This window comes from Eulemur rufifrons, chromosome 3, assembly GCF_041146395.1.
Source record: "Eulemur rufifrons isolate Redbay chromosome 3, OSU_ERuf_1, whole genome shotgun sequence".
NCBI lineage: Eukaryota > Metazoa > Chordata > Mammalia > Primates > Lemuridae > Eulemur > Eulemur rufifrons.
The window spans coordinates 96,289,149-96,302,280 of NC_090985.1; the positions used below are offsets into that span (position 1 = coordinate 96,289,149).

The window sequence follows — 13,132 nt, forward strand, 5'->3', positions numbered from 1 at the left end:
AGGCCAGACACTATTCCAGCCCTCTCCCAGCAGGGCCCTGACCACAGGCGGTAAGGCCAGCCATGGACATAAAGCAGCAGGCGACCACGCAGAGTGCCTTCTGGAGAGCGTGGTGACCACAGCAGCAGATGGGCCCAGTTTCCAGTGGCAGCAGAGGCAATGGTTTCAGCGTAGTGTCTGGTGGCCCTCGTCCAGCACAGCTGGGGTCAGAAGAGCCTCTTGCCACACCAAGGCTCGGGCCTGTATCACCACGGGGCATCGTCCCTGCGGCGCTCTCTAGGGCTATTCCCAGCCTGGCTACACACCCATTTACTGCATCTTAATCTGCCTAAAGTGACCCGAGGAGTTTCAGTAGCTTGCCCCCAGGTGCCCTGACCTCTTGCAGGGCCATCCTTGACCACCCAGCCTCGGCCACGCAGCCTTGCTCTGCCCTTTTAGCCTGTGTCGCTTTCTTCACAGAATTTATCACTGTCCTAAACTCCTGTTTGCTTCACAGCTAGTCATCTGCCTCTTTGCACTACAATGCGTGTTCCCCAGGGCACTAGCGAATGTCTTGTTTTCCAGCATATTCCCAGTGCCTGGCCTCAGTGCCAGTCCTTAAGTATCTGTGAAAATAAGTCTTTTAGAAAGAACTAAAAGAAGAAAAAAACAATCAGTAAACTTTAAGTGGGTTTCAAATGACCAAGAAGTTAACAGTGGAGAATCTTTCAAATTATAGGTTTGGCTTTAGAAGAACTTTAACGCAGATGCTGAAACTACACTGAGGTCACCTCTCGGCCTATGACGCAGTCGCCCGAGAGGAGCAGCACGGAGGACGGCTCTGCCCGTCCTGTTTCTGAGCAAGGGCGGCCGCGAGCCGCTGGCAGGCAGGCGCGGCTCGGGAAGGCGCGGAGGGGCAAGGCCGGAGCGCGAGCGCCGACCTGGCCGCCGCCCGCAGTTCCGTGTCCGCCGCGTCAACACGGGCAAGGCCGTTCAACGCTGTCCAATCACACGTCGCCCCAGGCCGCCGCTTTGAGACTCCCAGATGACCCTCACACAGTAGTCCCTTTTGTTTACCATTTTGCTTTCGGCTGTCAACCATGGTCTGAAAATATTTATTAAATGGAAAATTCCAAAAATAAAAAATTCATAAGTTTAGAACTGCATGCCGTTCTAAACAGTGTGATAAAATCTCGCACCGCTCTGCCCAGGACACAGAGCCTCCCCCTTCCCGGCGTCTCCGCGCTGTGCGCGCCGCCCGCACGTTGCTCGCTGAGTGGCCACCTGGGTTATCAGACCATCCGTGGCAGGATCGCAGTGCTTGTGCCCAAGGAACCCCTATTTTACTTAATAATGGGCCCAAAGCCAAGGGTCGTGATAGTGGCAATTCAGCTATGCCAAAGAGAAGCTGTTCATCTCTTACTGCGCCTAGTTGATAGATTAAACTTTATCACAGGTGTGTATGCATAGGAAAAAGCACAGTATATACGGAGTTCAGAACTGTCTTCAGTTTCAGGTATCCACTGAGGGTCTTAACTTATTATCCCTCTTGGATAAGGGGGGACTGCTCTAATCTGATTTCATCAGCATAAAAATGTTGCATATACACAACATATTTGTTATCTATTGTTGAATAATAAATTAGCACAAATTTAGCAAGCAACACGCATGTACTATCTCACAGTTTCTGTGAATCAGGAATCCAGGCACGGCTCAGGAGGGCCCTCTGCTTCAGGGTGTCAGTCAGGGCAACAGTCAAGGTGTTGGCAAGTTCTGGGGTCTCTCAACTGACGAGGGATCTGCCCCCAAGGCCACGCGGTTGTCAGCAGAACTTCGGTTCCTTTTAGGCTGGTGGGCTGAGAGCCTCGGCTCCTTGCTGCCCAGCCTCAGGCCGCCCTCGCCCCCTTGCCACACGGGCTCCTCCGCAGGGCAGCTCCCAACACGGCAGCTTGCATCATCAAGACCATCCAGGGAGGGAGTCTGCCGGCAAGACAGGGGCAGAATCTTATTTAATCTATTCACGGAAGTGACATCCCAGTACTGTCGCCAAACTCTAGTGTTTGGAACCAAGTCACAGGTTCCCACACTCGGGGCGGGGGGGGGGGGGGGTTTCCACGAGGGCAGGAACAGCAGGGGTGGGCAACACGGCAGAATCAGTGTGTGGGGACAGCCATTAGGTCCAATCTTGTCATAAAGGAAGGCAAATGGTAGAAATATTTTCTAAAAAGTCGTATTAATTCCATACAACATGACAAGCACAAGCCTAGAAGTGACTGATAGATCACACATCCCTGGCTCCCCTGTGTGACATCAGGATCACAAAGTGCTGCTGTGGAAATCCCCTGCAGGTCACCGCTGGGACCAGGAAATGGTGCCGTGTGATGGAAGCAGACCAGCGACTTTTCAGGTCGTGTGCAGACTGGGGGGGGGGGGGGGGCCGGGGGAGGCGGGATGAAAGGGCCCACGTGAGGCCTAGTGGGCAGGACAGTCTGCAATTAAACATCACTGGAAATTACCAATCTATGATCCATAAGACTCATTCTCAGTAAACAGACCTTACTGTGTCCCTAGTTCTGTTCCTTCGCCCACTTTAGGGAAACAGTTTTAATAACACAATAGGATTTTCCATCTCTCAGACACACTACCACCACTAATGATAAAGGTGAGCGCTAACTGCATTGGTAACACAGCGCAGTGGCTAAGAGGGCAGGCTCCAGAGCTAGACTGCACAGGTCCAAACACTGGGTTTTCCTGTGACCTTGAGCAGTCACCTAACCTCAGCTTCCTCATAAATAGGATATAAATAACAGCACTTACATCCTAAGGTTGATGTGAGGATCACATGGCCTGGTATTAATACAGACAGAGCACTTCCAACAGTGCTGGCCACCCTCATACGCTGAGTACTCTTCTAAATCCTCACATATAATCCCAGGAAGCCACAGGAATTGCCCTAGAGTCCACTCCCCTTCCAGTACAGCACGGGTCACCACAGCAGAAAGTTTTAAACTCTGGTTTTTATTCTTAAATTTCAGACTAAAGAAGCTTAACAAAATAGTTTTATTTAGATCAAGACTTCTGCAGATAAAATACAGTAGTTCCCCTTTACCCACGAGAGGTAATGCCAAGACCCCCACTGGATGCCTAAAAGCTCAGAGAGTACTGAACCCAATAGACACTATGTTTTTTCCTGTACATACATACCTATGATAAAATTTAATTTATAAGTTAGGCACAGAAATGGATTAATAACAATAAATAGCAATAAAAAACACAACTATAACAATATACTGTAATATATACTTTATGTGAAGGTGGTCTCTCTCCTCAAAAAACCTTTTTGTACTGTGCTGTGTGCAACTGAAACCTAGGAAACCAAAACCTTGGATAAGGGGGCATTACTTTTTGTGTATAAACAGACTCATCTATGTTATTCATTAACAATTTACTTTTTTAATTTTATTCACAAATATACATATGTATACCATGAATTTTTGATCACTATAAATTTCCTTCTGGAAGAAGATGACACTGTCATTGCAGCAAAAGACCAGTAGATGGCTGTCCACAGACCCACACAAATACCTGCAGTACAAGTCTTTACAAGATAATTTGAAAGGAACTACAAAAATTAGTAAAGAAAGGCTATGGATAGAGACTGTGAACACACCAATTTCATGGTTGTCTTAGGAATATTTTTAAACCTAAAATGAAATTCAGGCCAGGCGTGGTGGCTCACACCTGTAATCCTAGCACTTTGGCAGGCAGAGGTGGGAGGATCACTTGAGCTCAGGACTTGGAGACCAGCCTAAGCAAGAGCAAGATCCCATCTCTGCTAAAACAGAAAAAATTAGCCAGGTGAGCTGGCATTCGTTTGTAGTCCCAGCTACTCGGGAGGCTGAGGCAGAAGGATTGCTTGAGCCCAGGAGTTTGAGATTGCTGTGAGCTAGGCTGACGCCACGGTACTCTAGCCCAGGCAATAGAGCGAGACTTTGTCTCAAAAAATGAAATTCAATTTTTTTCACACTAAAATCCTTATTACACTGCTGGAGGAAGTATCTGTTTGGGTACAACCTTCCCAGAGGGCAACTTATTTAATACCAAAGTATTTAAAATATGCTTATTTTTTTATTAAGCTATCAAAGGAAAGTATATTTAGTAATTCATCTAAGGCAATAAAGATAAGCTAAGAGATTCATCCACAACAGTGGTTCTCAACCAGGACTGATTCAAACATCTTGACACTATCTAAAGACATGTTTGATTGTCACAAATGGCAGGGAGGAGTTGCTACTGGCATCTAGTGAGTAGAGGCCAGAGATGTCGCTAAACATTCTACAATGCACAGGACAGTCCCCCAAAACAAAGAATGGCCCAAAATGTCAATTGTGCTGCGATTGAGAAACCCTGACCCACATATTTACCTCATTATATTGTTTATAAGAGTGAAAAATGGGAAAAGAAAACTAAATGTCTGAAAACAGAAGACTGATTCAACAATTATTCAATTCATGATAACACAGTCATTAAAAGGCATGTTAAAATTATTCAATTCATGATAACACAGTCATTAAAAGGCATGTTGCAAAAGTATATTTACTATGATAAAATATTCTGCAAATAAAGCAGGTAACCAAACTCTACAAAGGCTACAAGCCCATTTTTTTAAAAATACATACTTGAAGGTATAAACAGTGCTTATCTCTGAATGGTGAAATTATGCATTGTCTTCTTATTTTTTGCCTATTGTTAGTTTTTACTTTTTCTCCAATGAATATCTCACATCTAATATTAGAACATCCCATTTTAAATGGAAATTGGGGGCCACAATAGCTGCTAATTTTCAAGAGAAAAATACAACAAAATGTTTGAAACTATAATAAAACTAATAAACTTTAAAATAGTGATCTTTTTTTCCCCACATCTCCCAACCTCCCTCTATACTTCCCCCTGCCCTGATAACTAGTATTCTGCTCTCTGCTCCTATGAGTTTGACGTTTTTAGATTCCACATGTAAGTGAGGTCACACAGTATTTGTCTTTCTGTGCCTGGCTTATTTCACTTACCTCTTGTCCTCCAGGTTTATCCATGTTGTTGCGGGATTTTCTTCTTTTATAAGGCTGAATAACATACATTATGTGTGTGTGTGTGTGTCACATTTTCTTTATCCATTCATCTACTGATGGACACGTGGGTTGTTTTCACATCTTGGCAATTGTGAATAGTGCTGCAGTAAACATGGGCGTGCACATATCTCCTTGATTTACTGATTTCATTTCCTTTGGGTTTATACCCAGAAGTGAGATTGCTGGTGGTTCTATTTTAATTTTTTGAGGAACCCCCAAACTGTTTTCCAAAAAAGCATTATGTTTGTCCAGGTGCAGTGGCTCACGCCTGTAATCCTAGCACTCTGGGAGGCCGAGGCGGGAGGATCACTCGAGGTCAGGAGTTCGAGACCAGCCTGAGGAAGAGCAAGACCCTGTCTCTACTAAAAATAGAAAGAAATTAGCCAAACAACTAAAAATAGAAAAAAATAGCCGGACATGGTGGTGCATGCCTGTAGTCCCAGCTACCCGGGAGGCTGAGGCAGGAGGATTGCTTGAGCCCAGGAGTTTGAGCTAGGCTGATGCCACGGTACTCTAGTCCAGGCAAGAGAGTGAGAGTGTCTCAAAAAACAAAAAAAGTATTATGTTTTCTATTATACTCATAGTATCTTAACCAGCTGTTTCCTTAGTTCCAGTCACATCAGCCATTTTTCCCATACATGGTGGGCCATATTTTGCTTTTATCTGTACTGAAATTCCTTTTTTCGTGGCCAAGAAAGTTAATTGGTTCACCACTTTCTCTAGTACTTAAAGGGTAAGGCAAATCTAAGAAAAGATGTACCAGATTTGTTATTGAAAAAATTTACATTGTATGTCCCAATGAAATGCCTTCCTTGAATTTCTGGTTGTCTTTGAGCATGAGTGAAACACGAAGGCCGCTGTTCGCTTTCTCTGAAGGTGCACTTTCACATTTGGGACTACGGCAGCGGTGGCTGATCGCATCCCGGGGAGCTGAGCGGTTGCACTTCCAGCAATACCAACAAATTAAAGCCAAAAGTTATGAAGTCTCGTTTGCGTTATAGCTAGTACAACAAGATTACGGGTGTTCACATTTTCTGCTGCAAATTCTACTAATAGAGCATTTGCAGGCAATGGATTACATTTAAAAAAATAACTGAACTGGAAATTATCCAAATTTTAACATTTACATTAATTGTTAAATGGCAGCAAAACCCAGTATATATTGTAAGCCAAAGAAAGCCAGTTATTAGCCATATTCCATTATCACCAAGTATTAATAGCTACAAGTATAATTTCCTCTCAAGGGACAGAAAAGAAAGCCTCAATTAAGAGCCTGATTGGAGGAGTCAGAGCTCTGTCCCTCACCAGTTCAGTCTATCTAAGCAAACAACTTTTGGCGCAGAGCTTCAGCTGTAAAGTTATATAAGGCTATTTACCCTTCCTTCTGCCCTGGATCAAACCCACCTCGCCGATTTCGTTGCACAGAACCACACCTTCATCTCCAAGTGTAAGTGTGCTCACGACGCGCTCTGCCAGCCGCACGCGTCATGGACCACTTTTGGGTTTTCCGCTGTACTTTGTCACATATTTGATTGTGAACAGATGTTCAGTATTAAGAAGTATATCTTCTTAATATTCCCTTATCCGACAGAGGGGAGATGAGGTTTAGGACTAGAGTCCCCGGCTGGGCCACCAGGTACAACACGCTCCCACCCTGGACCAAGCGCGCAGCCTGGCATTTTCGCCCTCACTTTCCCGGAGGGAGGAAAAGCCAAGTTCAGGAACTTTCCGGAAATAGATGTAGATGATTCAGCCGGCGGGGAAGCCAGATGCTGAAATATCACAAAGGGACCTCGCAGGCTATGAAAAATAACTGCCCACTAATTTTAAAGTAGCATGTTCAGCTCATCAGAACCATTGCTCCCGATACTCATGTCAATTAAACACAGAAAAGTTACCAACTTCCTCAGAGAACAATGAGTGATTTGGTTTGTATGGGAAGCAAAATTTGCACTTTACCAGGGCGAGGGGTAGGTGCACCAGACAGAGGAGCTTCTCAGGCTTCAGTTTCTTCTGTCACCTGGCGGGGACCCTAGCCCTCGGGACTCCGCCGTGCCGACAGGGGGCGCCCATAGCTGCGCCTTTCCCGCCAACTCCACGGGTATTCCCCCCCGGCCTTGCGCGACCGCCCTAGAGCCCATGGGGCAGTTCCTCTTCCGGGGCGTGTGGGACCCGGATGAGAGCGTGGTTATATAAGCGTTCCTCAGGCTGCACGCCTTTCTTTTCGAGGAAGACGCGGTCGCGGGTGCAGCGGAGCTGTGTTGTGCCCGCTTCTGCTCCTGACTCACCGCTGTTCGCTCTCGGCGAGGAACAAGTCGGTCAGGAAGCCGAACCGCAGCCATGGTGAGTTTCAGGGCGCCCACGGGGCCCGAGCTCGTGCTGTTCTGGAGCGGATGCTCGGGTGGAGAGAGGCGGTGAGAGGACAGGCTGGCTTGCTTTCCGGGTAAAGGGGCTCCTACAGTGGTGGAGGAACCCAGGAAGCTTCGTAAGGAATCCTGTCTCCAGAAGTGACAGACGATTTTTGTTTTACTCTTTTTTTTCCCCTTAACAACAGGCTTTTAAAGATACCGGAAAAACACCCGTGGAGCCGGAGGTGGCGATTCACCGAATAAGAATTACCCTAACCAGCCGCAACGTAAAGTCTTTAGAGAAAGGTCAGTACAGTAGTTCAAGTTGAAGCTTCGGACAAAAGGCGATGAATTTGGTTTGCTACTGTATACGGTTGACTTTAAGAAGTGAAGTGAGAAGTAGCTTGAAATGATAAGTGAAAACGTCCTGAAGTTGTTTTCACTGTGCTTCTTAAACAGAACTGGCGATGAGGAGATAACTACTGTGTTGAATTAATAGTGATAGTTTTATACGCTATTCTGAGCCAGCAGAAGTTGAAATTTCCTGGGGTGATCTTTTTTTAGAATGAACTGAAAAGTGGTTTTGTTTCCTTGTAGTGTGTGCTGACTTGATCAGAGGTGCAAAGGAAAAGAACCTCAAAGTGAAAGGACCAGTTCGGATGCCTACCAAGGTAAATAAATCAGAGGGGCAGGAAGGGGTAGGGGTTGTTTTTGCTGATTGCATAAATTCAAATTTCCTGTCCTTTAAGGGTTTGCCTGCCACAGGCATTGTTAGAAAAACACTGACGCCAGCAGTACAAACTTAATAAGAGTTGTTGGTCGATTTTGGTTCCCACTATGTATGTATTTGCTGTTCAAAGTTGAAGCCTTATTGCTGCTGTTTTCTTGGTGTGGTCTGGTGCTTGGTAGTCGTAAGGGTGGTGTCCTAGCAGGGTGGAAACGGACCTGGCATTTTAAATTCATAGCCTCTGAAAACCTGTTAAGGTAAAGAGGAATAACCAAGCATAAACCTCTTGAAGGTATTTCAAAGTAGTGATTTTCCAGATGTTCTAGGGATAAGTATAAAATCATAAACTTTTGGTTTTCTCTGTCTTTTGTTGCAGACTTTGAGAATCACTACAAGAAAAACTCCTTGTGGTGAAGGTTCTAAGACTTGGGACCGCTTCCAGATGAGAATCCACAAGCGACTCATTGACTTGCATAGTCCTTCGGAGATTGTTAAGCAGATTACTTCTATCAGTATTGAGCCAGGAGTGGAGGTTGAAGTCACTATTGCAGATGCTTAAGTCAACTGTTTTAATAAATTGATTACCAGTTGTTAAATTTTGTTGACTTTTATTCAGAATGCTGACATTTTAGGAACGTAAAGATATGCTATGAAATTTATTCCACTTTTCAAGTGGAACTCAAAATTACGTGTATATCCTACAGCAGTAGTCTATCCTGTTAACATTGTACTACTTGAGAGGCCACTAAATCAGTTTATTCTTGATTTGTTTAAATCATTTGAAAATTGAATTCAATTAACTGAAGCATGTCATACAGGTCTAATTCCTTTAGACAAAGCCCTGTTGACATAGTTGGAAATTATTTCATTGGTAAGCTGTCTTAACCTATGTGATTTTATTTTCTTGAGTGCAGTGATGTGCATACTCGTCTAGTACTCCAGAGACTGGCTTTGAAGATTAGATTTGGCTGATGTCCTAGCACTTTTTAGCATGGCTGGGATTTAAACAGGTTCCCACCATACCAGAATCCATCCTCTTAATGTCCTATTAAGATATTTGTGGTTTTGGTATTAAAATTTATAATCAAGCCTTTATCCTTACATATTTGTTTAATTTAGAGATTTCCAGAAATATTTCTTAGGAAAATATATGTGTTTTTACAAGCTGTAAAATTGCCTTCAGAAACTTTTTGCTATTTTTAATAGGATTACAGTTGGTGGCATAATTCACACTTTTTCTTTGCATGTGGCCCTGTAAAATTGCCTTCAGAAAATTTTTGCTATTTTTAATAGGATTACAGTTGGTGGCATAATTCATGCTTTTTCTTTGCATGTGGCCTAAGCCCTGGGCCTTGAATCTGGACTATTTTGTCCATACCCATGACTTCAGTCACTATGTTCACATCGACCTTCATACCTTCAGCTGAAATTTCTGTATACAACCAATTGCATACTAAACACCTGCACCTCACAAAGCTCACAGTTGACGTGTAAAATGAAATTAATCTTTCCCTCCTTGAAACCTGTCCCTCATGGTCCACCGTGCAGCCACGTGTTGTTGTCCAACATACAGTTCCTTTTGATTGTACCTTTATTTCTCTTGAGATCCCTCAAGAAAACCAGATTTTGAAATATCAGGGATTTGAGTGGAACTTAGCTGCAGTGAATTATCAATTTTTCTTTAAAAAACTAGCTTGGGAAACGATAAAGACCCTAAGTAAACTGTTTTGGGAAGATTTACACAGTATGTCTGTAGTTAAGTTGCTAAAGCTAGCAATGACTTATATTGTTTCATAAGAAAGAATTCTCAAGGGCTAGGGATCAAGCCTACAAATCTGTTTTCTAGCCCAATTTTAAGCATTCTCTACATGAGGGAGCTATTTAGGTAACAGTTAACAAGATTATTTTAAAAGTAAGTACCTTGTAACGTGCAGTCTATATAGAAGTAACTACAGGCTTGTATTAATGATCTCACTGTATTATACAACAGAAGTCTTTGGGACACACTCAGTATCCTGAGAACTGATTGAGAAAAGATCTTAATTCAATGACAACAAAGCCACTTACGACCAAAGAACAAATGCTGTGAAAAATCTTAAGTAAATCAGAAAGCATTGAAAAAACAGCTTCATGGCTTTCATGCAGTTGTGAACTTCAGCAATTGTATTTCACAAACAGGTGAAAAGTTGAATTAAAGCTATAGGTAATTGAGAACCTGGTGATATGGCTAATATAGCAATTAAAATTTGGGGGACTGATCTTATCTTCAATTCTTCAGACATTTAAAAGTATCTACTTGGAAGTAAAACCCCTACAGGGCCTTTGAATATAAATAAGGGACTGTGGATAGATTAAATAGTGGTAATAATGCCAACAAAAAGTTACAGGCCATCTCGTATTGGTGGGGAGTTAAAAGATGTTGCAAATGGGAGACTCACTAGTCCTTACCTCGTTCTCTGGATTGACAGAGTACAGCTTCAGGTTTAGAAATGTGAGCTAGCAATAACCAAGAGAATAGGACCCACCATGGCTGTTCATTGCTGGGTCAGATTTCTGCACCTGACATCCCTAGAGTGCCTATGTGTATGTTCTGTGGTTACAAGATAACAGGCAAGAGGGTGTAGAAATGGAAATCCCTGGCCATGCAGTCAGACAGGTGGCTCCAAGATTAGTTACTTGGATATAGGAGCTTGATCAGGTTACTTGACTTCTTTGAACCTCACTTATGTGCCATATGAGGATACCAATAGCATCTCAAATACATGTATGGATGTTGCTCACCGTCTCTCTTGGAGACACCAAACCAAGACTGGCTTGCTAAGGGCATGCATTTCTGGCACTGGGATATCGATTCCAACAGAATGTGGTGCACTAGCTGTCTATGGTCTTCCCTCAATATCTGTGGAGTTAGTTACAGGGCCTCCCTCATGCCAAAATCCTTGGAAGCTCAATTCCCTAATACAAAGTGATGTATTTGTGTATAAGCTATGAACGTCTTCCTGTATGCTTTAAATCATCTCAATTACTTAAAATACCTAATACAATGTAAGTGGTATGTAAATAGTTGTTATACTGCATTGTTTAGGGAGTAACAAGGAAAAAGTCTACATGTTCAGTACAGATGCAATTTCTTTTTTTCAAATATTTTTGACCTGCAGTTGATTGAATTCACAGATGTGGAACCCAGGAATACAGAGGTCTGACTACTTAAAAGAACACTTTGAGAAGTGTATTTAAATACACTTGCCCAGGGACTTGTCCTATCTAACTGCATCCTCTGTTAGGATGAGGTGACCAAGTAGATGTAAGGAGAACCTGGCAGAAGCTAAAGTTTTATCTTGAAAGTGAGAGTAATAAATAGCATATTTCACTTTCATAGCAAATTAAACTCTTAGAACCAGAGAACCAAATTCTTCTATACATTTTGTTCTGTAAACTACTTATTTACTTATTTTTGCTTTACATGTTGTGATTATCTTTCTTCATTAACTTAAAAAGAACCCACTCCAAAAGGTGTTAATACTTTATTCTTCAGAACTTTTTGTGTACATGTCAGTATATAATAGTCTATATATTTAGCTAGATAAAAATCTGAATCTTTTAAAAAACAATACAAATGAGACAATACTAAGCATTGTTCTGTAAATTATTTTTGTCATGAATTATGTATCTGGGAAATGTTTCTATATCTGCACATACAGATCTACCTCAGTCTTTTCAATGAACATTACATTATATGAATATGCCTTAATTTTTTAAACCAGATTCCTCTTAATGGACTTTTAGATATTTGCAGGGTTTTTGCTATTAAATGTACTTTTTCAATAAATATGCTTTTGATACTGTCTTTGCTCACTTGTACAACTATATAGGATATATTCTGAATTTTGGTTACATTACAGATATGTATCTGTAGTGGCTGATATAAAAAGAATTAGTCATTTAAGAACATTTGTTAAGCATTTACTATGTGTGCATGAATTAATGTTTTCTAGGATAGTTTAAAGAGAAATAGGTATTTGCAGTCATAGAATATGGGAAATTTTAAGAAACACTGCCAAATTGATGCCTTCAAATAACATGCCCATTTATAGTCCGCCCAGTAGTGGGAGTGCAATAACGTCTATCTGATGAACAAAAAAATCTCATTATTTTAGCCCTGCCCTCAATTTGTCCCTTCTATTTCTGGGACTCCTGTTGTTTGCATGACCTTTTGAAGGTCATGTGTGTCTCATAGCTTGCTTTCATACATTCTCTTAAGTCTTTTTTATTATATATTTTGAGAGATTTCTTTGACTTTCTTCCACTTCTATTGATTATTTTTCATTTTGATAATCTTTTTTTAACTCCCTCATGATGGAAAATTTCAGACATACACAGAAGTAGAGAGAATGGTATAATAAACCCACTCACCTTGGAGGATTGTGAGCTGATACTGGTTTTATTTCATGTATGGCTCTACCCACTTCCCCAACCAACCTTCAGATTATTTTGAAACCAATTCCAGACATCATATTTTTTACCCATATATTTTCTGGTATCTAAATCTAAAAGATAAGGACTTTTCCCTTTTAAACAGTTCAATAATGTAAAGTATATTCACATTGCTGTGCAAAAGATCTCCAGAAATTTTTCATCTTGCAAAACTGAACCTGTATATACATTAGAAACTAACTTCCTATTTCGCCCAGCCCTTGGCAACCATAATCTAACTTTCTGTTTCTATGAGTTTGACTGATTCAAATACCTTAGGAGTGGAATCATACAATATTTGTCTTTTTGAGATTGACATTCACTTAGCATAATGTCCTCAAGGTTCATTCATGTTGTGCCATGTGGTAGGAATTTTCTTCTTCAGGGCTGAATAATATCACAGCATATGTATACACCACATTTTAAATATCCATTCATTAGTTGATGAACATTTGAATTGATTCCACCTCTTAGCTTTG

At 41.9% G+C, this 13,132-nt stretch overlaps 1 protein-coding gene and 1 non-coding gene across 2 annotated transcripts; both read left to right on the forward strand.

Moving 5' to 3' along the window:
• Positions 1–7,311: 7,311 nt before the first annotated feature.
• RPS20 (ribosomal protein S20) lies at positions 7,312–9,275 on the forward strand. The gene is made up of 4 exons (XM_069466495.1): positions 7,312–7,448; positions 7,660–7,759; positions 8,051–8,124; positions 8,557–9,275. The coding sequence occupies exons 1-4, from the start codon at positions 7,446–7,448 to the stop codon at positions 8,737–8,739; spliced, it is 360 nt and encodes a 119-aa protein (XP_069322596.1). The 5' UTR covers positions 7,312–7,445; the 3' UTR covers positions 8,740–9,275.
• LOC138382312 (small nucleolar RNA U54) lies at positions 7,916–7,983 on the forward strand. The gene has a single exon (XR_011233397.1). It is a non-coding gene; the product is annotated as a small nucleolar RNA U54 (small nucleolar RNA).
• Positions 9,276–13,132: the final 3,857 nt, after the last annotated feature.

Coding starts and splice junctions, on each gene's coding strand:
- RPS20 (XM_069466495.1), top strand. Junction 7,760..8,050: donor CGTAAAGTCTTTAGAGAAAG/GTCAGTACAGTA, acceptor GTTTCCTTGTAG/TGTGTGCTGACTTGATCAGA. Junction 8,125..8,556: donor CAGTTCGGATGCCTACCAAG/GTAAATAAATCA, acceptor CTTTTGTTGCAG/ACTTTGAGAATCACTACAAG.